The sequence below is a fragment of the Amblyomma maculatum genome, chromosome 9, assembly GCF_055883805.1.
Source record: "Amblyomma maculatum isolate TAMU_Amacu chromosome 9, ASM5588380v1, whole genome shotgun sequence".
Taxonomy (NCBI): Eukaryota; Metazoa; Arthropoda; class Arachnida; order Ixodida; family Ixodidae; genus Amblyomma; species Amblyomma maculatum.
Genome location: NC_139352.1, coordinates 67376114 through 67400222, shown reverse-complemented (window position 1 = coordinate 67400222; position 24109 = coordinate 67376114). Strand labels below are relative to the sequence as shown.

The 24109-nt window shown below is 49.5% G+C and overlaps 1 protein-coding gene across 1 annotated transcript in view; it reads right to left on the bottom strand.

Annotated features, from left to right (window-relative positions):
• Positions 1–24109, bottom strand: part of LOC146179296 (uncharacterized) — a 60807-nt gene that overhangs the window by 15549 nt on the left and 21149 nt on the right. Inside the window, exons 2-9 of the mRNA XM_084580167.1 lie at positions 5766–5844; positions 2741–2855; positions 2489–2627; positions 1925–1949; positions 1016–1080; positions 806–863; positions 379–409; positions 124–155 (exon numbers count right to left, since the gene is read on the bottom strand). Coding sequence (XP_084436293.1) covers positions 124–155; positions 379–409; positions 806–863; positions 1016–1080; positions 1925–1949; positions 2489–2627; positions 2741–2855; positions 5766–5844 — 544 coding nt within the window. The remainder of the gene's footprint in view (positions 1–123; positions 156–378; positions 410–805; positions 864–1015; positions 1081–1924; positions 1950–2488; positions 2628–2740; positions 2856–5765; positions 5845–24109) is intronic.

Here is a 24109-nt window from a genome sequence, read left to right as displayed (position 1 = left end):
TGCGGCTGCTGCTGCTGCTGCTGGTGCTGGTGGTGGTGGTGGAGGTGGTGGTGCTGCTGCTGCTGCCGGTGCTGGTGGTGATGGTGGCGCTGGTGCTGCTGCTCCCGGTGGTGGCGGTGCTGCGGCTGCGGCTGCGGCTGCTGCTGCTGCCGGTGCTGGGGGTGGCGGTGCTGCGGCTGCTGCTGCTGCCGGTGCAGGGGGTGTGGGTGGGGGTGGCGCTGCTTCGGCTGCTGCTACCGGTGGCGCTGCTGCGGCTGCTGCTGCCGCTGCCGGTGCTGGTGGTGGTGGCGCTGCTGCGGCTGCTGCTGCTACCGGTGCTGGTGGCGCTTCTGCGGATGCTGGTGGTGGTGGCGCTGCTGCCGGTGGTCCCGCTGCTGCGGCTGCTGCTGCCGGTGGTCGTGGTGGTGGTGGCGCTGCTGCGGCTGTTACTCCTGCTGCTGCTGCTGCCGCCGGTGCTGGTGATCGCGCTGCTGCTGCTTCTGCCGGTGCTGGTCGTGGCGCTGCTGCTGCTGCTGCCGGTGCTCGTGGTGGTGGTGGCAGTGCTGCGGCTGCTGCCGCTGCTGCCGGTGCAGGGGGTGTGGGTGGGCGTGGCGCTGCTGCAGCTGCTGCTGCTGCCGGTGGAGGTGGCGGTGCTGCTGCTGCTGCCTGTGCCGGTGCTGGTGGCGCTGCTGCCGATGCTAGTGGTGGTGGCGCTGCTGCGGCTGCTGCTGCCGGTGCTGGTGGTGGTGGCGCTGCTGCTGCCGGTGCTGGTGGTCGTGGCGCTGCTGCGGCTGCTGCTGCTGCTGTCCGTGCTGGTGGTTGTGGCGCTGCTGCTGCGGCTTCTGCTGCTGCCGGTACTGGTGGTGGTGGTGGCGCTGCTGCTGCTGTTACTGCCGGTGGTGGTGGTGGCGCTGCTGCTGCCGGTGCCGGTAGTGGTGGTGGCGGTGCTGCGGCTTCTGCTGGTGCCGCTGCTGGTGCCGGTTATGCTGCTGCGGCTTCTGCTGGTGCTGCTGCCGGTTCCGCTGATCGTCGTTGCGCTGCTGCGGCTGCTGCTGCCGGTGCCGGTGGTTGTGGCGCTCCTGCGGCTGCTGCTGCGGCTGCTGCTGCAGTCGGTTGTGGTGGTGGTAGCGCTGCTGCTGCTGCTGCCGCTGGTGGTGGTGGTGGTGGCGCTGCTGCGGCTTCTGCTGCTGCCGGTGCTGGTGGTGGTGGTGGTGGCGCTGCTGCGGCTGCTGCTACTGCCGGTGCTGGTGGTGGTGGTGGCGCTGCTGCGGCTGCTGTTACTGCTGCTGCTGCCGGTGGCGGTGGCGGTGGTGGTGCTGCGGCTGCTGCTGCTTGTGTTGCCGGTGCTGCTGGTGGTGGTGGCGCTGCTGCTGCTGCTGTTACCGCCAGTGGTGGTGGCGGCGCTGCTGCGGCTGCTGCTGCTCCCGGTGGTGGCGGTGCTGGCGGTGGCGGTGCTGCGGCTGCTGCTGCTGCTGCTGCCCGTGCGGGGGTGTGGGTGGGGGTGGCGCTGCTGCGGCAGCCGCTGCTGCTGGTGCTGGCGGTGGTGGCGCTGCTGCGGCTGCTGCTGCTGCTGCCGCCGGTGCCGGTGGTCGTGGCGCTGCTGCGGCTGCTGCTGCTACCGGTGGTCCCGCTGCTGCGGCTGCTGCTGCTGCTGCTGCCGGTCCTGGTGATGGTGGCGCTGCTGCGGCTGCTGGTGCAGGTGGTGGTGGCATTAGCTACTGCTGCTGCCGGTGGTCGTGGTGGTGGTGGCGCTGTGGCGGCTGTTACTCCTGCTGCTGCCGCCGGTGCTGGTGATCGCGCTGCTGCTGCTTCTGCTGCTGCCGGTGCTCGTCATGCTGGTGGTGGCGCTGCTGCGGCTGCTGCTGCTGCCGGTGGTGGCGGTGCTGCGGCTGCTGCTGCTGCTGCCGGTGCTCGTGGTGGTGGTGGCAGTGCTGCGGCTGCTGCTGCCGGTGCTGGTGGTGGTGGTGGTGCTGCCGGTGCAGGGGGTGTGGGTGGGCGTGGCGCTGCTGCGGCTGCTGCTACCGGTGCTGGTGGTGGCGCTGCTGCAGCTGCTGCTGCTGCCGGTCGAGGTGGCGGTGCTGCTGCTGCTGCCTGTGCCGGTGCTGGTGGTTGCGGTGGTGGTGGCGCTGCCGCGCCTGCTGCTGCGGGTGCTGGTGGTGGTGGCGCTGCTGCGGCTGCTGCTGCTGTTGCTGCGGCTACTGCTGCCAATGCTGGTGGTGGTGGGGCTGCTGCGGCTGCTGCTGCTGGTGCTGCCGGTGCTGGTGGTCGTGGCGCTGCTGCTGTCCGTGCTGGTGGTTGTGGCGCTGCTGCTGCTGCGGCTTCTGCTGCTGCCGGTACTGGTGGTGGTGGTGGCAGTGCTGCGGCTGCTGCCGCTGCTGCCGGTGCAGGGGGTGTGGGTGGGCGTGGCGCTGCTGCAGCTGCTGCTGCTGCCGGTGGAGGTGGCGGTGCTGCTGCTGCTGCCTGTGCCGGTGCTGGTGGCGCTGCTGCGGCTGCTGCCGGTGGTGGTGGCGCTGCCGCGGCTGCTGCTGCCGGTGCTGGTGGCGCTGCTGCGGCTGCTGCCGGTGGTGGTGGCGCTGCTGCGGCTGCTGCTGCTGCTGCTGCGGCTACTGCTGCCGATGCTAGTGGTCGTGGCGCTGCTGCGGCTGCTGCTGCCGGTGCTGGTGGTCGTGGCGCTGCTGCGGCTGCTGCTGCTGCTGTCCGTGCTGGTGGTTGTGGCGCTGCTGCTGCGGCTTCTGCTGCTGCCGGTACTGGTGGTGGTTGCGGTGCTGCGGCTTCTGCTGGTGCTGCTGCTGGTGCCGGTTATGCTGCTGCGGCTTCTGCTGGTGCTGCTGCCGGTTCCGCTGATCGTGGTTGCGCTGCTGCGGCTGCGGCTGCTGCTGCAGTCGGTTGTGGTGGTGGTGGCGCTGCTGCTGCTGCTGCCGCCGGTGCTGGTGGTGGTGGTGGTGGCGCTGCTGCGGCTTCTGCTGCTGCCGGTGCTGGTGGTGGTGGCGCTGCTGCGGCTGCTGCTACTGCCGGTGCTGGTGGTGGTGGTGGCGCTGCTGCGGCTGCTGTTATTGCTCCTGCTGCCGCTTGTGTTGCCGGTGCTGCTGGTGGTGGTGGCGCTGCTGCTGCTGCTGTTACTGCCAGTGGTGGTGGCGGCGCTGCTGCGGCTGATGTTACTGCTACTGCTACCAGTGCCGGTGGTGGTGGTGGCGCTGCTGCAGCTGCTGCTGCCGGTGCTGCCGGTGCTGGTGGTCGTGGCGCTGCTGCTGCTGCCGGTACTGGTGGTGGTGGTGGCACTGCTGCTGCTGCTGTTACTGCCGGTGGTGGTGGTTGCGCTGCTGCTGCTGCTGTTACTGCCGGTGGTGGTGGTGGCGCTGCTGCTATTGCTCCTGCTACTTACGATCTACTGCTGCTCACACTACTGTTACTACTGCTGCTCTGCTGCGGCTCCTACTACTGCTACTGCTCGTACTACAGCTGCTGCTCATACTACAGCTGCTGCTACCGCTACTGCTAATGCTACCTGAAACTACAACTACTACTACAACTACTACTGCTACTACTACGACTAGAACTACTGCTGCTACTACCACGACTGGAACTACTACTACTACTACAACTACTACTACCACAACTGCAACTATCACTACTACGATAACAAAGACTACTACTACTACTACTGCTGCTGCTGGGGCTGGTATTCCTCCTGCTGCTGCTGCTACTACTGCTGGTTCTGCTGCTACTGCTACTACTACTAATGCTGCTGCTACTTGTGCTCTACTGCTGCTGCTGCTGCTCACACTACTGTTACTACTGCTGCTCTGCTGCTGCTCCTCCTACCGCTGCTACGGCTACTCCTACTGCTGCTGCTGATGCGGCTCCTACTACTGCTACTGCTCGTACCACAGCTGCTGCTACCGCTACTGCTCCAATAACTGCTGCTACTGCTACCGTTCCTACTACTGCTGCTACTACGGCTGCTGCTGCTCCTACTACTGCTGCTAGTACAACTGCTACTGCTACAGCAACTACAACAACAACAACAACAACTGCAACTACAACTACAACAAGAACTACTACTACAACTACTACTACAACCACAACAACTACTACTACAAGTACGACTACAACAATAACTATGACTACAACCACAACTACTACTACAACTACAACTACAACAACTACTAAGTTACTACTACTACTACAACAGCAACTACTAAACTACTACTACTACTACTACAACTACAACCACAACAACTACTACTACTACTACAACTATTGTACAACTACAACTACTACTAATACAACTACAACTACTACTACAACTACAACTACAACCACAACTACTACAACTTCGACTGCAACCACAACTACTACTACTACTACTACTGCAACTACTACTAATACAACTACAACTACTACTATAATTACAACTACTACTACAACTACTACTACAACAACTACTACGACTACTCAACTACTACTACAACTACAACTACAACCACGACTACTACTACTACAACCACAACTACTACAACTTCGACTACAACTACAACTCCTACCACAACTACTACTACAACTACTACAACCACCACTACTACTACTACTACTACTACAACTACAACAGCTATTACTACTACTACTACTACTACTACTACTACTACTACTACTACTACTACTACTACTACAACTACAACAGCTATTACTACTACAACTACTACAACAACTACTACTACAAGTACGACTACAACAATAACTATGACTACAACCACAACTACTACTACAACTACAACTACAACAACTACTAAGTTACTACTACTACTACAACAGCAACTACTAAACTACTACTACTACAACTACAACAACAACAACTACTACTACTACTACTACTGCTACTACAACTACTACAACTCCTACTACTACAACTACTACTACTACTACTACTTCTATAACTGCTACTACTACTACTACTACTGCTGCTGCTTCTACTACTACTACTGCTGGTTCTGCTGCTGCAGCTGCTACTGCTACTACTACTAATGCTGCTGCTACTTGTGCTCTACTGCTGCTGCTGCTGACGCTACTGTTACTACTGCTGCTACTGCTACTGCTCCTTCCACTACTGCTGCTGGTGCTGCGGCTCTACTACTGCTACTGCTCGTACTACAGCTGCTGCTCCTACTACAGCTGCTGCTACCGCTACTGCTACCGCTACCGCTACTGCTCCTGTTACCGCTACTGCTAATGCTAGCGATACTGCTCCTACTACTGCTACGCCTAGTACTTTTACTGCTGCTGCTGCTGCTGCTAGAACTGCTACTACAGCGGCTACTGCTGCTGCTGCTCCTATAACTGTTGCTACTGCTACTGTTCCTACTACTGCTGCTCCTACTACTGCTGTTAGTACAACTGCTACTGCTCCTACAACAACAACTACAACTACTACAACAACAACTACAACAGCAACAGCTACAACTACAACAACAACTACAACAGCAATGACAACTACAACTACAACAACTACTACTACTACAACTACTGCTACAACTACAACTACTACCACAACTACAACTACTACAACTACAACTAGTACTACTAATACTACAACTACAACTACTACTACCACTACTACAACTACTACTACTACTACTACAACTACTACTACTACAACTACTACTTCTGCTACAACTACTACAACTACAACTACTACAACTATTACTACTACTACAACTACTACTACAACTACAACTACTACTGCTACTACTACAACTACAACAACAACTACTACTACAACAACAACTACTACTACTACTACTACTACTACAACTACTCCTACTACTACTACTGCTACAACTACAACTACTGCTACTACAACTACTACTACTACAACTACAACTACAACTACTACAACTACTACTACAACTACTATTACTACTACAACTACTACTACAACTACAACTACAACTACTACAACTACTACTACTACTACAACTACTACTACTACTACTACTACAACTACTACTCAACTACTACTGCAACTACAACAACTACTACTACTACGACTACGACTACAACTACTACAACTACAACTACTACGACTACTGCAACTACTACTACTACTACTACACCTACAACTACTACTACTACAACAACTACAACAACAACTACTACTACTACTACTGCAACTATTACTACAACTACATCTACTACTACTACTACCTTCGGCGCTTTTGCCTTCGATCGCTGTGTTGCGGGACCAAGATTCTTACCGGTGTCGTTCCGGACCCTTATTGACTCTGGCTGTACAGTTACCCGCCGTGTGTGGTGGACAATGGGAGTTTGTGTGCCTTAAGCACATCATCTCCCGCTTTCCCCCGGGCATCTGACCGGGTGGATGCCTGTTGCTGCTGGTGTTGGTTTTGTAGGCATATGGTACAGCCGCAATGAATGAGGAACATGCGGTGCGGAGAATTCAGAATGCGAAATGGGACTGGAAAGCGGCATCGCGCCTTCGTTTGTCACCTAGAGACAGCTTGCACAAGTGTACACAAATTCTGAAAGCGCTTTTCCACGTCTTTCAGAAATATATGAGCCGTCTATGATTCTCCTTCCCTTGGCAGCGTCTTCCGTGTCCCTGCTGTATCGCATTTATTCTGCTTTGGAAATGCGGATTGTGAAGCTGCTGCATAGGTAAAACACCCCGAAAAAATATGCTGGCAAATAAAGTTCCGAATATGAAATAAAGGCGGCTGAACCTTGGATATCGGTAAGGGATGTTTAGAATGAAAGTTCATTTTGGTGTCTTTATCTCTTCGCTACTGCAGTTCGTAATAGTAATCATGCCACATAATGTGCAGTAATCCACCCGTACAGCGTATTGGAATTAACAACACATTCCAAAAGCGTTAGGACGCGCTAATCAGCTCTTGAGTTATGGCTGATGCAAGATAACGCACTTTCATTCAGGCGGCCGCTTTTGATGGAGGTGATACGCGCATCACCCGTGTGCTGTGCTATATCAGTGCACGTTAAAGAACAAAAGGTAATCGAAATTCCCGGAGCTCTCTTATACGGCGTCTATCGTATTCACTTTACAATGTTAAACTCTAAAACCAAACAAACCTATAAGGGACGTTTGCAAGTAGTATTCTCACGACTTGCCCTTAACTACATGGCTGCAGCTTTACATAACCAGACAAAAGTTATAATACTCGCTAGAGAGCTAGTTACGAATGGGTGAACCAACCTCATGCTTTTTGTTCCCGGTGATCACTTAACTGTTCGCTGCCTGGAATCAGCTTCACTGCTGTAAGGGCGCCCGCAAGCTGTAGCCAAAAGCGGAACAGTTCTGTGACGCTGCTGCAGAAGGCATGAAAACAGGGAACCGGTTGTTTTACAGATCCTTAAGCAGGTTTCAAACAAGCAAATATTTAAAGGAAGAAACAGGTGAAAGGAGGAGGAGGGGGGAGGTGAATGTCGAGAAAAGAAATACAGATCCTGGAAATACGGTCTAGGGATGCGCAGTCTACGCTTTCCTCTCTAACCAGCTTACCGCCTAATTGCCCTCCATTACATCGTTCCAGTGCAGCACGCACCACCGCTTTGTCATATGGGCATACGTTAGCGCGTCAGCTGCTTGAACGCGCTAAATACTAGCCGCATTGCCCAGTTTTCGGGTGCAGTTATCAATTGCAACAACGTAGAATAAGCTAGATATACCACTGTAGGTCGAAACAACTGGAGGACAAAAAAAAAAAAAAGTGGAAGTGACAACGGTTCTATGAAACAAAACCACATTAACATAAAACGACCAATTGATTTGAAGGTAAGTTGGAGACCATCGATGATGAAATTATGGTTCGTAGAAATGACCATGATCACAATCAATTTTTTAGTGCTCCTTTGTTGATCTGTATCTATACTTAAGATCCCGTCGTGTGCCTATATGGGGAAACGACAAAATACACTGTGCGGACATTCCAATGAAAAGGCGGATAAAACGCACCACATCAGAACTATTTTTCGACTTCCCTTTCTCGCTGTCTTACCTACATGGACGCAACTATATGACGAGTCAGATTCCGAAATGCCATTTCACACGTTTCTCAAGGGACGAGTAACAGATACTTATCACGCACTACACTACGCTGACCCTGTTTGGGAGATTTATCGCTGAGGCAGCTAGACGGGAAGGAATGATCCGGAGTTGAGATCAAGTTTTCCGTTCTGCAAATAATTCAGCGCCGTAATGCATCCATGCTCGAAGGGGTGCGTTCAAACGGGGTTTTCATGCGCAAATACTTGCATTGAATTGAACAGGCGAGCTTCCTGGAATGTCCCACTTCTTGTACTTCGGAGACTGTAAAGCATAGATTAGGGGTGTGTCTAAGGTATGCTCGGGATAGGATAATGCTGGCCATTTTCCTGAAGCGTTTGGACTACAGAACTCTCATGGAGGATGTAAGGCCGCGATAGACAGCAGCATTCATTTTTTTGTTTGGTTTAGGGAGAACTGACCCTGTGAGAACTGGCGAAGATGTTCGCTCCCACGCATCATCGCTACTAACCCGTCGGACCAGCCGCCGACACCTGTCTCCTTTGTCACGGTGGGGAATTAAGGGCCGGTACCGTCGCTTCGCGACGGACGCGACCCGGAAGGGCGCCCACTCCCCACTCAGGGACTTCAAGGAAGATTCACCAAACAATGCCCCTCTGTCTGGACGCTAGGCGCTAGCTTTCACCATCCCCCAAGCTGCATCGGCTTTTGTCGCCGGGGCAATGAACGCCCCCGCGGCAACGACATTTCTGTGTTCCCATGTGGACCCTGAAGTAGAGAAGGGAGGACGAACGCCGATGGTTAGAGGTGGTCAATCCTCAAGTGGAGAGAGCGTGCAGAAAGCACGCTGCATTTTTATTTTTAAAGAATTGAGGACCTGGGTCCGAGATTACGGCCATCCCACCGGGGTGGGTCGTATTAATCAACGGATCTGATTGGCTGCGTAAATTTGAGGCGGATCATGTGAAACGACCGCCCCCATGCCTTTGTTTGTAGTTGCCATGAAAAAGTGGCCATCGGTTGAGCAGTTCTGTCCAGTCGAGCACAAGCTGGCGACTCCGTGCTCGGCATGTAGCTTTCCTCTGTGTGAGCTAAGCGGTTCTCTGTGTGAGGTGTTTTGTCCTTGTTATGTAGCCTTTTGCTAGGGTGGTGACAGCTCTGTGTGAGGTCACCAGTGTAAATTCAGTTGTAATTTGTGTATATAAACTGTAAATATATTGCTACGAAGATGACGAAGCGAGCAGTGGCGCGGGGCGGAGCGCTCGCGCCAGGCCCACTCGCCATTAAAGCATATTTCATCATGTCATCACGTCGTTCTGTTTCTGTTGTGTCGCCGTGCTCCATCGCTTGTCATGCCACCACGTAACATTTGGTTGGAGGTGCGGTTCATCCCCATCCTCGCCTTGCACCGTCGAAGCCAACCATACGCCGGGTCCATCGGCCGACAGCCTGTGGATATCTCCGCCCAGCTTTGCCCCAGCCCTTTGTGCTCAGACCAGACCAGCCGCTCTACCTAGCCCTGTACCAAGCCCTGACCACAACACATGACGACCAGGAAGAGCCCAAAGCCGACCCTACCGACCTCACGACCACTCGAGTGAAGACAGCACTTCCGCCCAAGCGTTCGGCGTGTCCATGAGCCTTGGCCTTCGGCAAACAGTGAAGATTGGACCTGATGCTCCGGGGCATTCATCCCATATTCGCATTCATTGTGGTGCCCAGCGTTTCATGTCATAATCCTGTGTCTGTGTTCATCGTCACTTCATGCAATGAATTTCTAGCAATCGATCGGGACGATCGCTCGGTGGCCCCGGGTAGTGCTACGAAGATGACGAAGCGAGCAGTGGCGCGGGGCGGAGCGCTCGCGCCAGGCCCGCTCGCCATTAAACATATTTCATCGCCATGTCATCACGTCGTTCTGTTTCTGTTGTGTCGCCGTGCTCCATCGCTGGTCATGCCACCACGTAACAATGTCTTCCCTCTTCGTTCAACATGAAGACTGCCTGACTTGTCATCTTACTTCATCAACCTGTCAAACACGAGCTCAACATCACAGAGGATTTGCCACTATAGACACTTATTCAAATAAAAAAAGGGCGTATATACCGGCAATGTAGGCTCTTTGACGCTTCTTGAGCGACATGGGACTCGACTCGCGCCTGTGATGTCAATTACTGTGTACGTTTTACCGCGCATGTGCGTTTGTGAAACTCGATTCGAGAATAGTTTAACCGCCGAAGTATTTTTTTAATGGGGCGACAAAATGGGAATTAGATTACAGCTTTGAAGACAGGCGATTCGATTGTTTCCGCATATCATGCCAGCGCTGAAATTAGGTCTGTATGGCAGTTCTACGATTTTGTTTTCGGCGCGGTAACCTGCTAACATGCTGGCATTATAGAAGCATGCACATATTAAAAGCAAAACACAGAAACCAACTTCGAAATAATGAATCGGAGCCCCGAAAAACGCAAGAACTCAGAACGAAAGCAGCCCATCGATTATTACTGCCATTGGACCACACAAACAATATCCTCGGCTTCACATGCATTGCTTGAAGAGTGGAGTCCAAATAATAACAAGCAACAACCTCTTGGTCGTGGGAATTACACCAGCAGCTATTATCATCATTGGTGAATAAAGAATACGGTGTCGGTGAAGCCTTGCCACTGACAAGGAAACGGCTACGTAGTATTTAGGTTAGTAGAATATTCAGGGAATCCCTCAAAATGGAGTAGATTTATAATAAGGGATCAATTCACACTGACATCCATCCAAGCGCAGCCATACGGCCACGAAGTAAAGCTATGCAACTTTTTCAGAAACTTCGTAGTTGAAGAATTCGTCATGGTCCGGCAATGGAACCCGAGACCACCGCATTTCTGAGCGATCACCTTGCTGAGCTAACCAGCACGGTCAACAGATCATATTATGTATAGGACAAGAGCAAATTGATTAACTACTCGAAGCGGGAACGGCGTTGGTCGAATATTTAGGGAATCCCCTAAGGTGGAGTAGATTTGTAATAAGGAAGTAATTGCTCATTGACACCAACGCAAACCTTGTTCATATACCATCCCTGAGTGGAGAGAACATGTAAAGCAAGGACGATCAGCTAAACCTTCCATATGCACTATAAAAACTGCAGTTGCACGCTAATGCTCCACTAACGTAATGTGGCTATAGTTTTTCATTGTTTTTTTGTTGCTTATTCTAGCTATACAGTCGAAGATGTGCGCTGTAAATATTTCAGAATGAAAATACCTCGTTAAAAGGATGTCCAACAGAGCGTCCAATGCGTTCCAGATTCTGAGAATATTGAACCAAGCGGAGGACAACACTGCTATATAAGGCGACGCAAGGGGGATTATAAATGACAAGGCTACCATTTTGGCGCCTTCGGGTGCAAAACTTTGAAGTTGGCTGACACACGGCGCGGTGATGACGGCATCCGACGGCAGAAAGCGGTGCTGTGCTTCGGCTTCTCCGTTGCACTCAGCTAGGGTTAGACCTAGTCTAGGCAAATCTCAGCTGTCCTAGACGGATCATGTGCCCTTATCGTGTATCTCGATCGACACACGCCCCTGCTGAAGCATTTGATAACTTTGGAAGCCAGCCGTTCTGGTTCACGACAGTTTCATGCTGGCGTATCGATCATAGCTCGACTGTAGGGTTTGCTTTTTCTAGACTGGCCCTGGCACGTACAACTATCACGGGATGTTTCGGTAGGGCGCATTACAGAGATGGTTGCTTGTTATTATTTGAACTCTATGGTGAGCTTGTTGCTCTAAAAAAAAAAAAAAATACGTGCGTTTGTCGCAGGCATTCTATCTCCAGAAAACGGCCGAAAATTTATTTTATTTGATTGAAGTTTGTGGTCTTCCGTTAGAATCGACAACATATTTATTTCGATCGTAGAAAGATTACCGCAGTCCAGTTCGGACAAGTGAACTGTTTGTAGACTGAGGCACCCGGTATATTCCTTGCGGAGTGACGCTGCACCTCCTAAGGTAAGTCTCCCGGGGTAAATAGAGAGGAAATGAAGCCATAACAAAAAAGAGAATAAAAGCAAACCCCATTGCCAACCGAAACAGCATTGCAGGCTAGAAGGTTATTGCATCCACTCCGCGAGAGATCCGCCCCCAACAGTGTTCACGACGTGCTTTACCCTCCCCTAGCGACCACTCCGCAGGTTGCTATGCGTAACACGGCCCGGAAAGGCAGCAGAGAAAAGCGTGAGGCCCTCTCCCGCTGAAGTGTGCCTTTTCTCCGGAACGCGCAGTCACCAAGCGGAGGAGAAGGGTACTCTAAACTACATAACTCCAAAGTCACACAGATGCCTGACTTTGGAAGCTACGTCTCCTGTTAATATGCGGCGCCACTCGGAGGTCCACCGTGTGATGTCCGCATAGAAGGGAAGTCGCGGTTACAGCTTTGGCACAACGGGAAAAAGAGGAGCAGTATCATCCCTCTGTCGCAATTGCGGTATCTCGCAGTGTAGCCGAGAACATGTCACAAAACTTCACCAGCGCTCGGTGCGCTGACAGCGAGTGTCGACATCGAGTCGCCGCTTTGCCGTGGTTATTGGCGCAGAACAGCGTTCGGGGCTCTATCAGCTCACGCGGATTATGTGCTGACGCACTAAGCTTTGCAGTACTATTTTTGTTTCTCTTATAGCACACCATTCACACGCAGAACCCGTTGTTTTGACTGAGCTGGCTATTCCATAAGTAATGAACTCCTAGACTCGGCATGTCAACTCCACGAAATTCAGTATAGGAATAGCAACCTTGTGATCCACTTGTGATCTACCACTGTGCACAAGGATGCGGGATCGAATCTTGACGCGGCGGCCGCTTTTCGATGGAAGCGGAAAGCAAGGCGCCCGTGTATTGTGCGATGTCAGTGCACGTCAAAGAACTGTGAATGATCGAAATATTCGGAGCTTTTCACAACAGCGTCTCTAATACCTGGAGTCGCTTTGAGACGTCAAACCCCATAAACCAAACCAAATATCTTGAACAAAGAGGCGTTGAGCGCCACGTCAGCATTCAGAATACGTTCGGAAATGTAGACGACATATCATTCTGAACGAGAATTTACTTATTGCCTGGTTGGTTCACATTACAACGCGCATTACTGGAAAACGTGTCGGGCGTTGGCGTAGACGTGCAAAAGTATGTCTGTACCTTAGGGGCACCTTGCGGGTCCCAAATCTTACACTGTCAGCTAGAGGCGCCAGTTAATACCTTCGTGTGGGCCACTCAATGAGGCATCATGGAAATGTGCAGTGCTAAGGAAACACGGACACATGACACATGGAAGAACAGAACTAGCGCAATCATGTTGTTCCGTGTACCCACCACCCATATACCTCCCTCAGCTTCCCATGGGCCCTACCTGCGTCTGTATGTAGTCTCCAGAAAGCCCCATTTACCACACACCCAGGAGCCTTCTGATACCACATACATACGGTGAAACCAAATCGAAAGAAGCAGAATCTCGGTACAGGACCCGTAAACGGCAGGAAGATACTAACGGAAGTGAATACACCCCCACATGAAAAACAGTGGTCGGCAGTAAACGTCTTTCCTCTGTACTTTGCAAGTGGATGGAATAGAAATGGACAACTACTGTGCCGGAGTTCCCGGGTTCGAACCCGACCCCGGCGGCTGCGTTTCGATGGAGGCGAAACGAAGTGGCGTCCGTGTGCTGTGCGATGTCAGCGCACGTTAAAGATCCCCAGGTGGTCGAAATTACTCCGTAGACCTCCACTACGGCTCCTCTTTCTCTCTTTCCACTTTCATTCCCACCTTCCTCCCTTCCCTTACGGCGCGGTTCGGGTGTCCACAGAGCAAGTGTGACAGTTACTGCGCCCTTCCCTTCCTGTGAACCAATTTGAATTTGACAACATTTTTGCTATGCAACTTCAATGGTCAAGTCTTGCTTTGGTGATGAAACCAGGATAGAAAAGAAGGTAGTTGTCACAGTCTCGATAGACACTTTTTGCTGCGGCTTCGGCTGTCCAGATTTTATCCCTGAATATTGTGCCAAACAGCTGAATCCCATCATGGACCTGTCGTGGGCTCGGAATTTCAAATCGCAATGTTTAACGGGCGTAAAGGCGCCGATGAGTTTCATTTTATTAAAATTAGACGAATTCATTCGAGTTCAACCTGACTGCGTGAAAAGCTGAAGGGCCATGTGCTGCAGAAAAGCAGGCGTCGTTAGTTTGCCCCGCAGTTCGTCGCGTACACATTGCCAGTTCTGACAGGTCGAAAGGGTCATGATGTCCGAGCTATATGACCTCTAATTTAGAACACACCGCAGGGCACAGGCAAAACGGAACGTCGCGCATTGAGTGAAAATGTCTAATAAGAAGTAAGCGAATCACTCAGCTAATTTATCATATAAAGAAATACTGAATTACACGCCTCAGGACCTTTGGTTCACATGGCAGAAGGCCTTCATGTAGTGGTTGTGAGCACGAACCGTTGAAATCAGTCACGTGATCTTCCACGTAAGCTGGTGTCTTACTGTGTTCTTTTTAAATGGACTAGCACTTTGGGGTCAATTCTATGGCGATACCTGCCACGAACTTGGCGATCCTAACGACGAAAAATGCGTTAAGACAACATGAACTACGCTTGCTCCGAGCCAAGCTGTTTTTCCTCTCTAGCGAAGAAGTGGGAAACTGTGCTTGAGCGTAAGCAAAATATAACCGACATGTTGGCAACATACCTGCACGCCTCTAGCCAACATCGTGCGAGGGGGGTGTATGCTTGCAGGGACTATCTGACAACGTAGGAGAGCGACAAATCTTCGAGAAACTCCGATAAAGAGAGGTTGAATTATTATTTTGTATATGTTAATACAAACTGGTAATATTAGAATATCTTGCAGCCGCTGTAATTAGTGGCCTTTTAGTGTTTTGTAGTAACGTAGGCGGCAATGTTTCGCCATGGAAACAACCTATAGCACTGCGAGTAACATTTGTATTCAACGCAGACTCCGCCGACCTTGTTTGCACCGTTCTTATATCCGCCGTCTGCACAACAAAACACAGAATTAAGTGATAAGGCAATCATGCATGACCAGGCACAAAAGTTGCAGCAGCTGCATTCGATATCAAGCGCGCACGCTACAGTGGCTGCACTCGATATCACGAGATATGCTTCACGCTCACACTATCACGTAAAAAGCAGGAAGTAGGCACGGCGCATGCTCCGGCATGACCGCTTCATCCCCCACGCAACACCTATTCTGAGTGTCACCTACAAGCCGTGCCACACGGTAGCTAAGTGGGTAACGTGCTGAGCTCGCACACGCGAAGACGCTGGTTCGAATCCCAGCGCCTGCAGCGCTTGTGCCTTCGATCGCTGTGTTGCGGGGACTGAGATTCCTACCAGTGTCGTTCCGGAGCCGTACAGACTCCGGCTGTACACTTAGCCGCCGTGTGTGGTGGACAAGGCGAGGTGGTGTGCCTTTTCGGCACAGCATCTCCTCTCGCTGTCCCCCGGGCATCCGAAGGGCAGGATGCCTGTTGCTGCTGGTGCTGGTTTTGTACGCATATGGTGCAGCGGTAATGAATGTGGAAGACGCATTGCGGCGACTATGCAGAATGCGGAATACAGTTGAGGAGCGGTATCGTGTCTTCATGTGTCACAACAGGACAGTTTCCACGTGTACATGTCCGCCTGCTTCTGAAATAAACTCTGTCTCGAACTTCCCTTTCTCTGCTAGCGTGTTCTGTGTACCTGTTGTATCGCGTTCATTCGGTTTAGGGAACACTGACTGCACAGAAATGCTTCATACTACAGTATTATACAGTACTTGAGAGAAGGAACGACCCCGAAGATGCTGCCGAACGAAGTTCAGGATGTTTAGAATCTCAATTCAGTCGTTTGTCACTTTGTTCTGTGACGATGTGTCTTCGCTGCTGCAGTTCGTAATAGTAATTCCGCGACGAAGTCTGCAGTAATCCAGCCGGGATAACGTACTGCAATTGGCGAAACATTCGAAAAGCGTGAAGACCTGCCAATCGGCTCGGGAGTCATGACTAATGCAAGATCACGTCAGGCCATTCAGGCGGACGCTTTCGATGGAGGTGGAGAGGAAAGCACCCGAGTGCTGTGCGATATCAGTGCCCGCTAACACCTCAGGTGGTCGAAATTCCCGGAGCTCTCCACTACATCGTCTATCATAGCCGAATTCGCTTTGCGGCGTGTAACACCAAAACAAACCCAACCTGTAAGGAACGCTCACAGGTGGTATTGTTACGACCTGTCATTAACTACATGACTGTAGGTTTCCATAATCAGACAAATGTTATAACACTCACTAGAGCGGTAGTTACTAATGTGTGAACCAACCTCAAGCTTTTTGTTCCCGTTTATCACTACACTGTTCTCTGCCTGCAATGAGCCGAACTGCTCCGAAGCCGCTCTCGAGCTGTAGCCGATAGCGAAAAAAGAGAGAGCTAGAACAGGGCTGCAATAAAACATGGTGCTGGGCTAGTTACTTAATCACATTCAGTAAGAAGACAGCGCGATAAAACCGCCACAGACAAAGTAAAATCTGCTCATAGCAGCGTTCTTTTGTGTCGCGTGCTCATCTATGGTTGGCTTTTTTCGCTGTCTTCGTACCGAGTATGAAACAGGGCGTAGAAGCAGTGCCGAGCGCGAAACAACATGCTTGATAAAGTTCACATGTAAGAGCGCAAAGTCGACGACGGCGCGAAACTACTGTGCTCAGGCCCTTTCGTTTCACCCTGCGCTCGTTAAGCACTAATCTTAATAAACTTAATAAAGTGAATAGTTAATAGAGGAGCTGTATTATACCGGCGGAGGAGTACAATTACATACACCCACGTTTCGATTCAGGGAACACTGGTTCGCTTCTCCGACATAGCAACTAAACTCCCTCCCTTTGCGCTGCGTCTCGAACACTCAGCCCTCGCAATGGCAAAAAATTCTGGTCGAATCGGCACCCCAGCTACTAAACAGAAATCGAAGGAGGGGGGGGGGGGGGGGAGGGGGTTCTTTCTCAAATATAGCTACGGCAGGCGCACCCCCTACAGCTTTTCGTGCATCTGTCATTCACCTGACGCCATGGCATTTTCGCGTATACGCTCGTTACAGCGAGCGTAACAACAATAATATCATTACACCTCAGCAACATGGATTTGTCGAAAATAGGTAAACTTCCACAGCAGTGTTAACTTTATCGCAAGCTATTAATTATGCCCTGCATGATAACAAAATAGCTGTTGTTTTTTTAGAGATTCGAAAGGCATTCGATATGGTATGTCATCCTATATTGTTGCAGAAATTGGAAAGTTACGGTTTTCTCGATAACTCGCTTTAATTTTTTCACAGCCATCTATCTAACCGTAAGATAGGAGTTCTTATTAAAGATTTTATATCAGATGTCAACGATGTAACCTGTGGTGTGCCACAGGGTTCCCGGGGTTTGGGTCCCGTGTTGTTCTCACTTTATCTAAACGATCTCCCGCAAGTGCTACGCTTTTCTCGAGTACTGTTGAACGCAGACGACACCGCTCTTGTAGTTACTGGGGAATCTCTTCAGGCAATTCGGACGATCATAAAGAATGAGCTGACAATGCTGTCTTCCTGATTCCTCAACAATCGCTTAACGCTGAACATTGTCAAAACTAAGTATATAATTTTTCACTCTATAGACACAAGACTACGAACAATACATTTCCACTTACTCTAGGTAACTCGTTAATAGAAGCAGTTTCTTCTTTTAAATATTTAGTGGTTATATTTGATTGCAATTTACACTGGAAAGAACAAATTAACAACGTATGCAAAAAATTAGCTTTTGGGTGTCACACGCTCATTAAGGCGAGATACTATTCTCCTTACGGTACGTTCCTTCTACTTCTCGTTTTTGCATTCACATATCAGTTACTGCTGTGAATGGTGGGGTCAAACATATAAAACATATTTGTCGCCTTTACATCGTCTTCAAAAGCGGGCATTGAATGCAATAACAACTAGTAATTTTGATGAGTTCAGCAGCAACATTTTTGATGCCAACAATATACTATCGTACCTAACCTTGCGTACTACAAAGTTGCGCTTGTGATCAACAATATAATCAGCACCAACACCCCACTCCCATTAAGCCCATTTTCCCAGCCTCCGCGTAATACTAGGCAGGCATCTAACCGTATACGTTTCACCTCCCCAAATGCAGAAATGTGTATTGCGAACGACTGATGGAGTTCAATGGTGTTAAAATGTAGAATGAATTGCCGATCGAGGTAAAAGCCGCCAGAAAGTTTAAATTGACATGTAAGCTGTATTACCAGTCTAATCAAATTGCTCCTGAATTTCTTTCTTAGTGAAATTCACACATGTTGCCTAGTTTTTGAAACATGCTTTACTCTGCTATTTATTGTTGCGCACATGCTATTACGTGTGCGCAATAATTTTTGTGAGTGTATCGTGTACTTCGCTTGCACTTTATTGTACTTTGTAACCATATACTTTCTAATTCTCCTTTTCTTCATTGTAGTACTATTATGCTTATCGATTTCATTTGGTACTTATAATTATGTGGGTATTTTATTTTACTTGCACATTGTTGTATTCTTGCATATGTATGCAATTGTAGCAGTAATGTTGCGTTTATATCGTTATTGTTCCTTTCAATCCTTGATCCTCTATGGCTGAACCTGCGACTAATATTTGTATTTGGACCGGCCACTAGCCTACTGAGCTATCCGGCCAAACAGTGTTTGTACATATTATTTGGCTTTGTCAATAAGGTTCCTTGAAAAAAAAAAAAAAAAAAAAAAAAAAAGAACAGGGCTGAAATAAAACATGGTGCTGAGTAATCACATGCACTAAGAAGACAGCGCAAAAAACAACCACAGACCAATTAAAATCAGCTGATTGTAGCGTTCTTTTGTGTCGTGTGCTCATCTATGGTGGATCTTTTCCGCAGTCTGCGTACAGATTATAAAACACGGCGTAGAAGCAGTGGCGAGAGCGAAACAGCATGCTTAAAAAAGTTCACATGTAAGAACGCACAAAGTCGACGACGGCGCAAAACTACAGTGTTCAGGCCCTTTCGTTTTACCCTGCGCTCGTTAAGCACTAATCTTTATAAACTAATCAAGCTTACGTTAATAGTGTGGGATTCAGGCTTGCCGCGGCTGCCCTTTGAGCGGCCGCCGCCCGTGCCATGTTGTTCTCGTCGTCCCCTTTCTCCCGCCTGAGGCGGCAGAGAGATGTTCGGACGACTTGTCACTGTCGTTCGGCCACAGCTCCGCCCTGGCGTCCCAGTGGCTGTTCTCATTGGAGCCTTTTGACACGACACCGCTTGGACGGCCGCGCTCGCGTGACCGTCCAAGCGGAGCTCGGAAGGAGACCCCTCCGAGACATCGCAAGGTGCGTACGCTACTGTTTTTGTCTGCCGGCCTTTGTCCGCGCAGACCAGTGTGTACTCGAGTTCGTCTGCTCCGGGTCGTACCTGAGAGCGCAGCTCGAGCCTGTCGATCGTGATCCAACGATCCGCGACAGGCGTACCTTGCGGTGGTTGCCCACTCTTTCTCAAAGGAACACTGCGAGAGAGAGAGATCACAGCACGGCCTTGCGTGCTGGCTGCCTTGCTCCTCGCGCGCTCCTGTGACGCGGTGACTGAGTGTTCGTGTACCGCCGGCGGACGGCGTTGAATAAACGTCTCCTGTGTGAACTAGGAGGCTTGTGTCTTTGCAGCGAAGCGCTCTCCTCCCTGCGGAGGTTGAGTGCGCGCTGCTGTGTGACAGTGCGCGCGTGGTGCCGGCTGATCGGGGCTTCGCGGCTCGCGCGACGCTCAAACCAGCGGTGGTTGGTGGCCAATGTCCACGTAGAAATCCACAATACACACTACAAGTTAATAGTTAATAGAGGAGCTGTATTACCCCGGCGGAGGAGTACAATTACATATACCCGCGTTTTGATTCAGGGAAAACTGGTGGTACGCTTCTCCGACATAGCAACTTCCTTGCTTTAATGCACTGCGTCTCGAACACTCGCCCTTTGGAATGACAAAAAATTCTGGCCAAATTGGCACCCCAGCTACTAAACAGAAATAGGGGGGGTTCTTTATCAAACATAACTACGGCGGGCGCACCCCCTACAGCTTTTCGTGTATCTGTCATTCACCTGACGATATGGCATTTTCGCGTATACGCTCGTAACAGCGAGGAACGTAGCATGTGGAGGTCTCGGAGCGATGGCGGTGAGCTTCGCTGCCAGGTGCCCCTCCTGCAGCCGCGATTCTGCAGGTGTGATTCTGGTCATCGTATGCCTGGCTCGACTGGAGCGCCTGCCTGACGAGGTACGGGGTTTCAGAGATTGTCTTTAGCGCATGAAGGAGAGGGCCATGTTTTATAAGCGCAAACCGATACTATCGTATGAAATTCAGCCCTCTCGGCGTCTTAGATGCAAATCATCAACCGACGGCACTAGTTTCCTTATCACAACATAAAATGCAAGTCATCGTCGATTATACCATTTTCGTGATATTATAGAATTCGGTTTAAAAGTTTGGTCACAATCACTGAAAGGGTAGTTTGTATAGGGACCGGGCGCCCGTTGTATGGCGCCACCGTCGCCTCGGCGGAACAGCGCCACCCGCGGCTGCCTCAACCCGCTACACAACCAGCTGAACCTAGGCGTAGCCATAGCTATTGCTTTCGCAATTACCAGGCTTAACCAAGCTAAGCCACTGCCAATTTTTTAGCATGTCCCTACCCTTAGTTTTGCGGCGTGGCTTTGAGAGCTTTGAGCTGCTTTGAGTAATCGCAAGGAGTATTTTTCGACCGGGAAATCTTGAAAAAGGAAAGGGCCATCCTCGGCAGAGCGTGCGTTTTTTTATTTATTTTTTTAAACCACCCGGCGCATGGTATTTTTGTTATATACACGAAAATGCCGCGCGCGCGATTTCGCCATGCGCTACAAAAAACGCCTTCGTTAGGTGCTTGTAAAGATGACTTCGGAGACGGGAATTGCGCCTGCACTGCGCGCTCATCTTATATTTGTTCTAGTCGAAACCCACATGAAGATCAAATACCACCGAGCCGTGTAGTCGTGGCGCCCTAATAGTGGTAGTTGTAATCGTCAGCGTTCATGTAAAATGAAAAAAATGCTGCACCCCTCTTTTGTTTTTGGTAATAGCTAGGCTCAAACGATTCAGAATACAATAATAACAGATGACATTCCAGTTTCAACCTTGCAACGAGAGTTGGAAAAGAAGATAAATAAGCAAGGCAAAAAAGGATTCTACTTATGGTTGGAAAAGCAAACACACATACTTCCAGGACTTCCTGCACAATTACGCTACAATAGCTCACTGAACCCGGCCTTGAGACTAGCAAACGTAATCATAATATAATATAATCATGATGTTGTTCGAGACATAATAGCTGGGCTCAAACGATTCAGAATAGAATAATAGCAGATGACATTCAAGTTTCAACCTTGCAACGAGAGTTGGAAAAGGAGAAAAATAAGCAAGGCAAAAGGCGGATTCTATTTATGGTTGTAAAAGCAAACACACATACTTCCAGCACTTCATGCACAATTACGCTACAATAGCTCACTGAACCCGGCCTTGAGACTAGCAAACGTAATCATAATATAATATAATCATAATATTGTTTGAGCCATAATAGCTAGGCTCAAACGATTCAGAATAGAATAATAGCAGATGACATTCAAGTTTCAACCTTGCAACGAGAGTTGGAAGAGGAGAAAAATAAGCAAGGCAAAAGGAGGTTTCTATTTATGGTTGTAAAAGCAAACACACATACTTCCAGCACTTCATGCACAATTACGCTACAATAGCTCACTGAACCTGGCCTTGAGACTAGCAAATGTAATCATAATACAAGCCAAATGAGTAATACCACCTCAACATCATTTTTACATGTACGACAATGCTCTTGTTCAACACGTGGGAGCTGCTACAGATAATTGACTTATAAAATATTATACTATAAATTCGTTTTTCTCGACATGCTGCGGAGGCTGAGAAAAGAAAAAATTAGCCCTCTTTTTTCGGACACCTGCTATGATAGAGAGATCTTGGTAGTAATTGGCTTTCGCTTATTTATGCGTTCTCTCAGCGCAGGAAGTTCAATGTCCCTCTGATGGCTCGTTCGCTAAGGTGTTCTACTTTCTCAGCGTGCACGATCTTGCGGGGCCGATACCTGACCGCGATACCTGATGAGTGTGAGGGGATACGACCATGTATGTAGTTTTCTATTGGCACGTAAAAGAATCCGGATAACTAAAAGCCATTCATTTTACAGCCTTGTCACTGCAGCTTGCCGGACTGACACTAAATCTGTTTACAGCATTGGCCATGGAAGCAAATTTCTGAGAGGTAAAACGGTCTTGTCTTACTATGCCATAATCAGGAAATCTCGCGTTCACTAAAACGCCAATGAGAAACACTGTATCTAGGCGGGCCAGAAAATGTGCGCTGCTGAGAAAATACGTCAACCCGTGTCAGGGGCAAAGTGAATGCGAAATAAAAAATACATATATTTGCTACTCGGCCTACAAAATTAAAAAAAAAAAAAATGCTACGTTCATGCTCGTATCGAAAAACTAAATTGTATTTTTTTCTTGTTCGGCGTTTATATGAAGCCGATGGCAGATTTTGTGACCATGCGGTATTGAAATGAGCTGTGAAATGAGTGTTTTTATTAGGCGAGACGGACATGCCACAAACAAATGTTAACAAATTCAAACAGTATCAACGCAGAGCTCTGAGTACATTTTCATTGGTTGACAAACAAAGAGAGGAAAAAGGATAAGATAATGGTAATAGGTATTGTTCATGTCTCCTATCTGCTCTTACTGTTAAGAGAAAAAAGTAAATTGTCTAAAATGGTGTCAGCGAAAGTAGCTGCACAAACATTGTCTCTGCCTATCACTGAAGATCGTAACGCAGCCCGAACGACGACGGTGACTGCCTTCTCTTTTTCCGTGCTTGGGTTTTCTTGTACACAGGCGGGGAAATGCTAGCGTTGTAACCTACGCTGTTGGGTTCCTTCGATTTCCAATTGTCAATAAAGTGACTACAAATGAAGGAGTGCGGCTACGGCTCCGAGATTCTCGTGCCGTCACTCCTGGGGAACAGAAGGCACAAAGCATCGGGTTGCAACCGGAATTTAAAAAATTCAGCTCTTTCCATGTAACACAGCAACCAAATACGTAGTTTCGTGCCTCTGCCTTTCAAAAAGCCATGATTAGGTCACCCGCCACTCGTGCTTCTGTGGAAACCCGTAGAAATGAATCGACTTAAAAGCGTCCGTAAAACCCATTATAAGCTCCATAAAACCCCGACCCTCAGTCACCAGCGGCTGCGGAACAACTGACCACGGCGGCGGTCAGACCTGTGACGTAGCAGGGGGTGCTAAGAATTCCTGGCTCCGCTGGACAGGCCGCTATTGGAAACTGACACTGGCAACGTGTAACGCTAGAACCCTAGCTAGTGAGGCTAGTTTAGCTGTGCTGTTAGAGGAACTAGAGGGTATGAAATGGGATGCCATAGGGCTTAGTGAGGTTAGGAGGCCGAATATGAGGCATATACTACTGTACTGAAGGTGGGCGTGTGCTGTGTTATCAAGGTTTACCGGAGAGGCGACAACAAGGAGTAGGTTTCCTTGTCAATTAGTATATAGCGGGTAATATAGATGAATTCTATAGTATTATTGAGAAGGTAGCAGGTATCGTAATTAAGCATAATAAGCGGTATAAACTGAAGGTTGTACTGGCCTATCCCCCTACATGTAGTTATGAAGACCAGGCAGTTGAAAGCTTCTACGAAGATGTAGAATCGGCAATGCGAAAAGTAAAGACGCAGTATACTCTACTAATGGGCGACTTCAATGCCAAGGTAGGGAAAAAGCAGGCAGTAGGTGACTATGGCATTGGTTCTAGGAATAACAGGGCGGAGTTACTAGTTGAGTTTGCAGAACGCAATAAGTTAAGAATCATGAATACCTTCTTCAGCAAACGGAACAACCGGAAATGGACATGGAAAAGTGCTAATGGGGAGACTAAA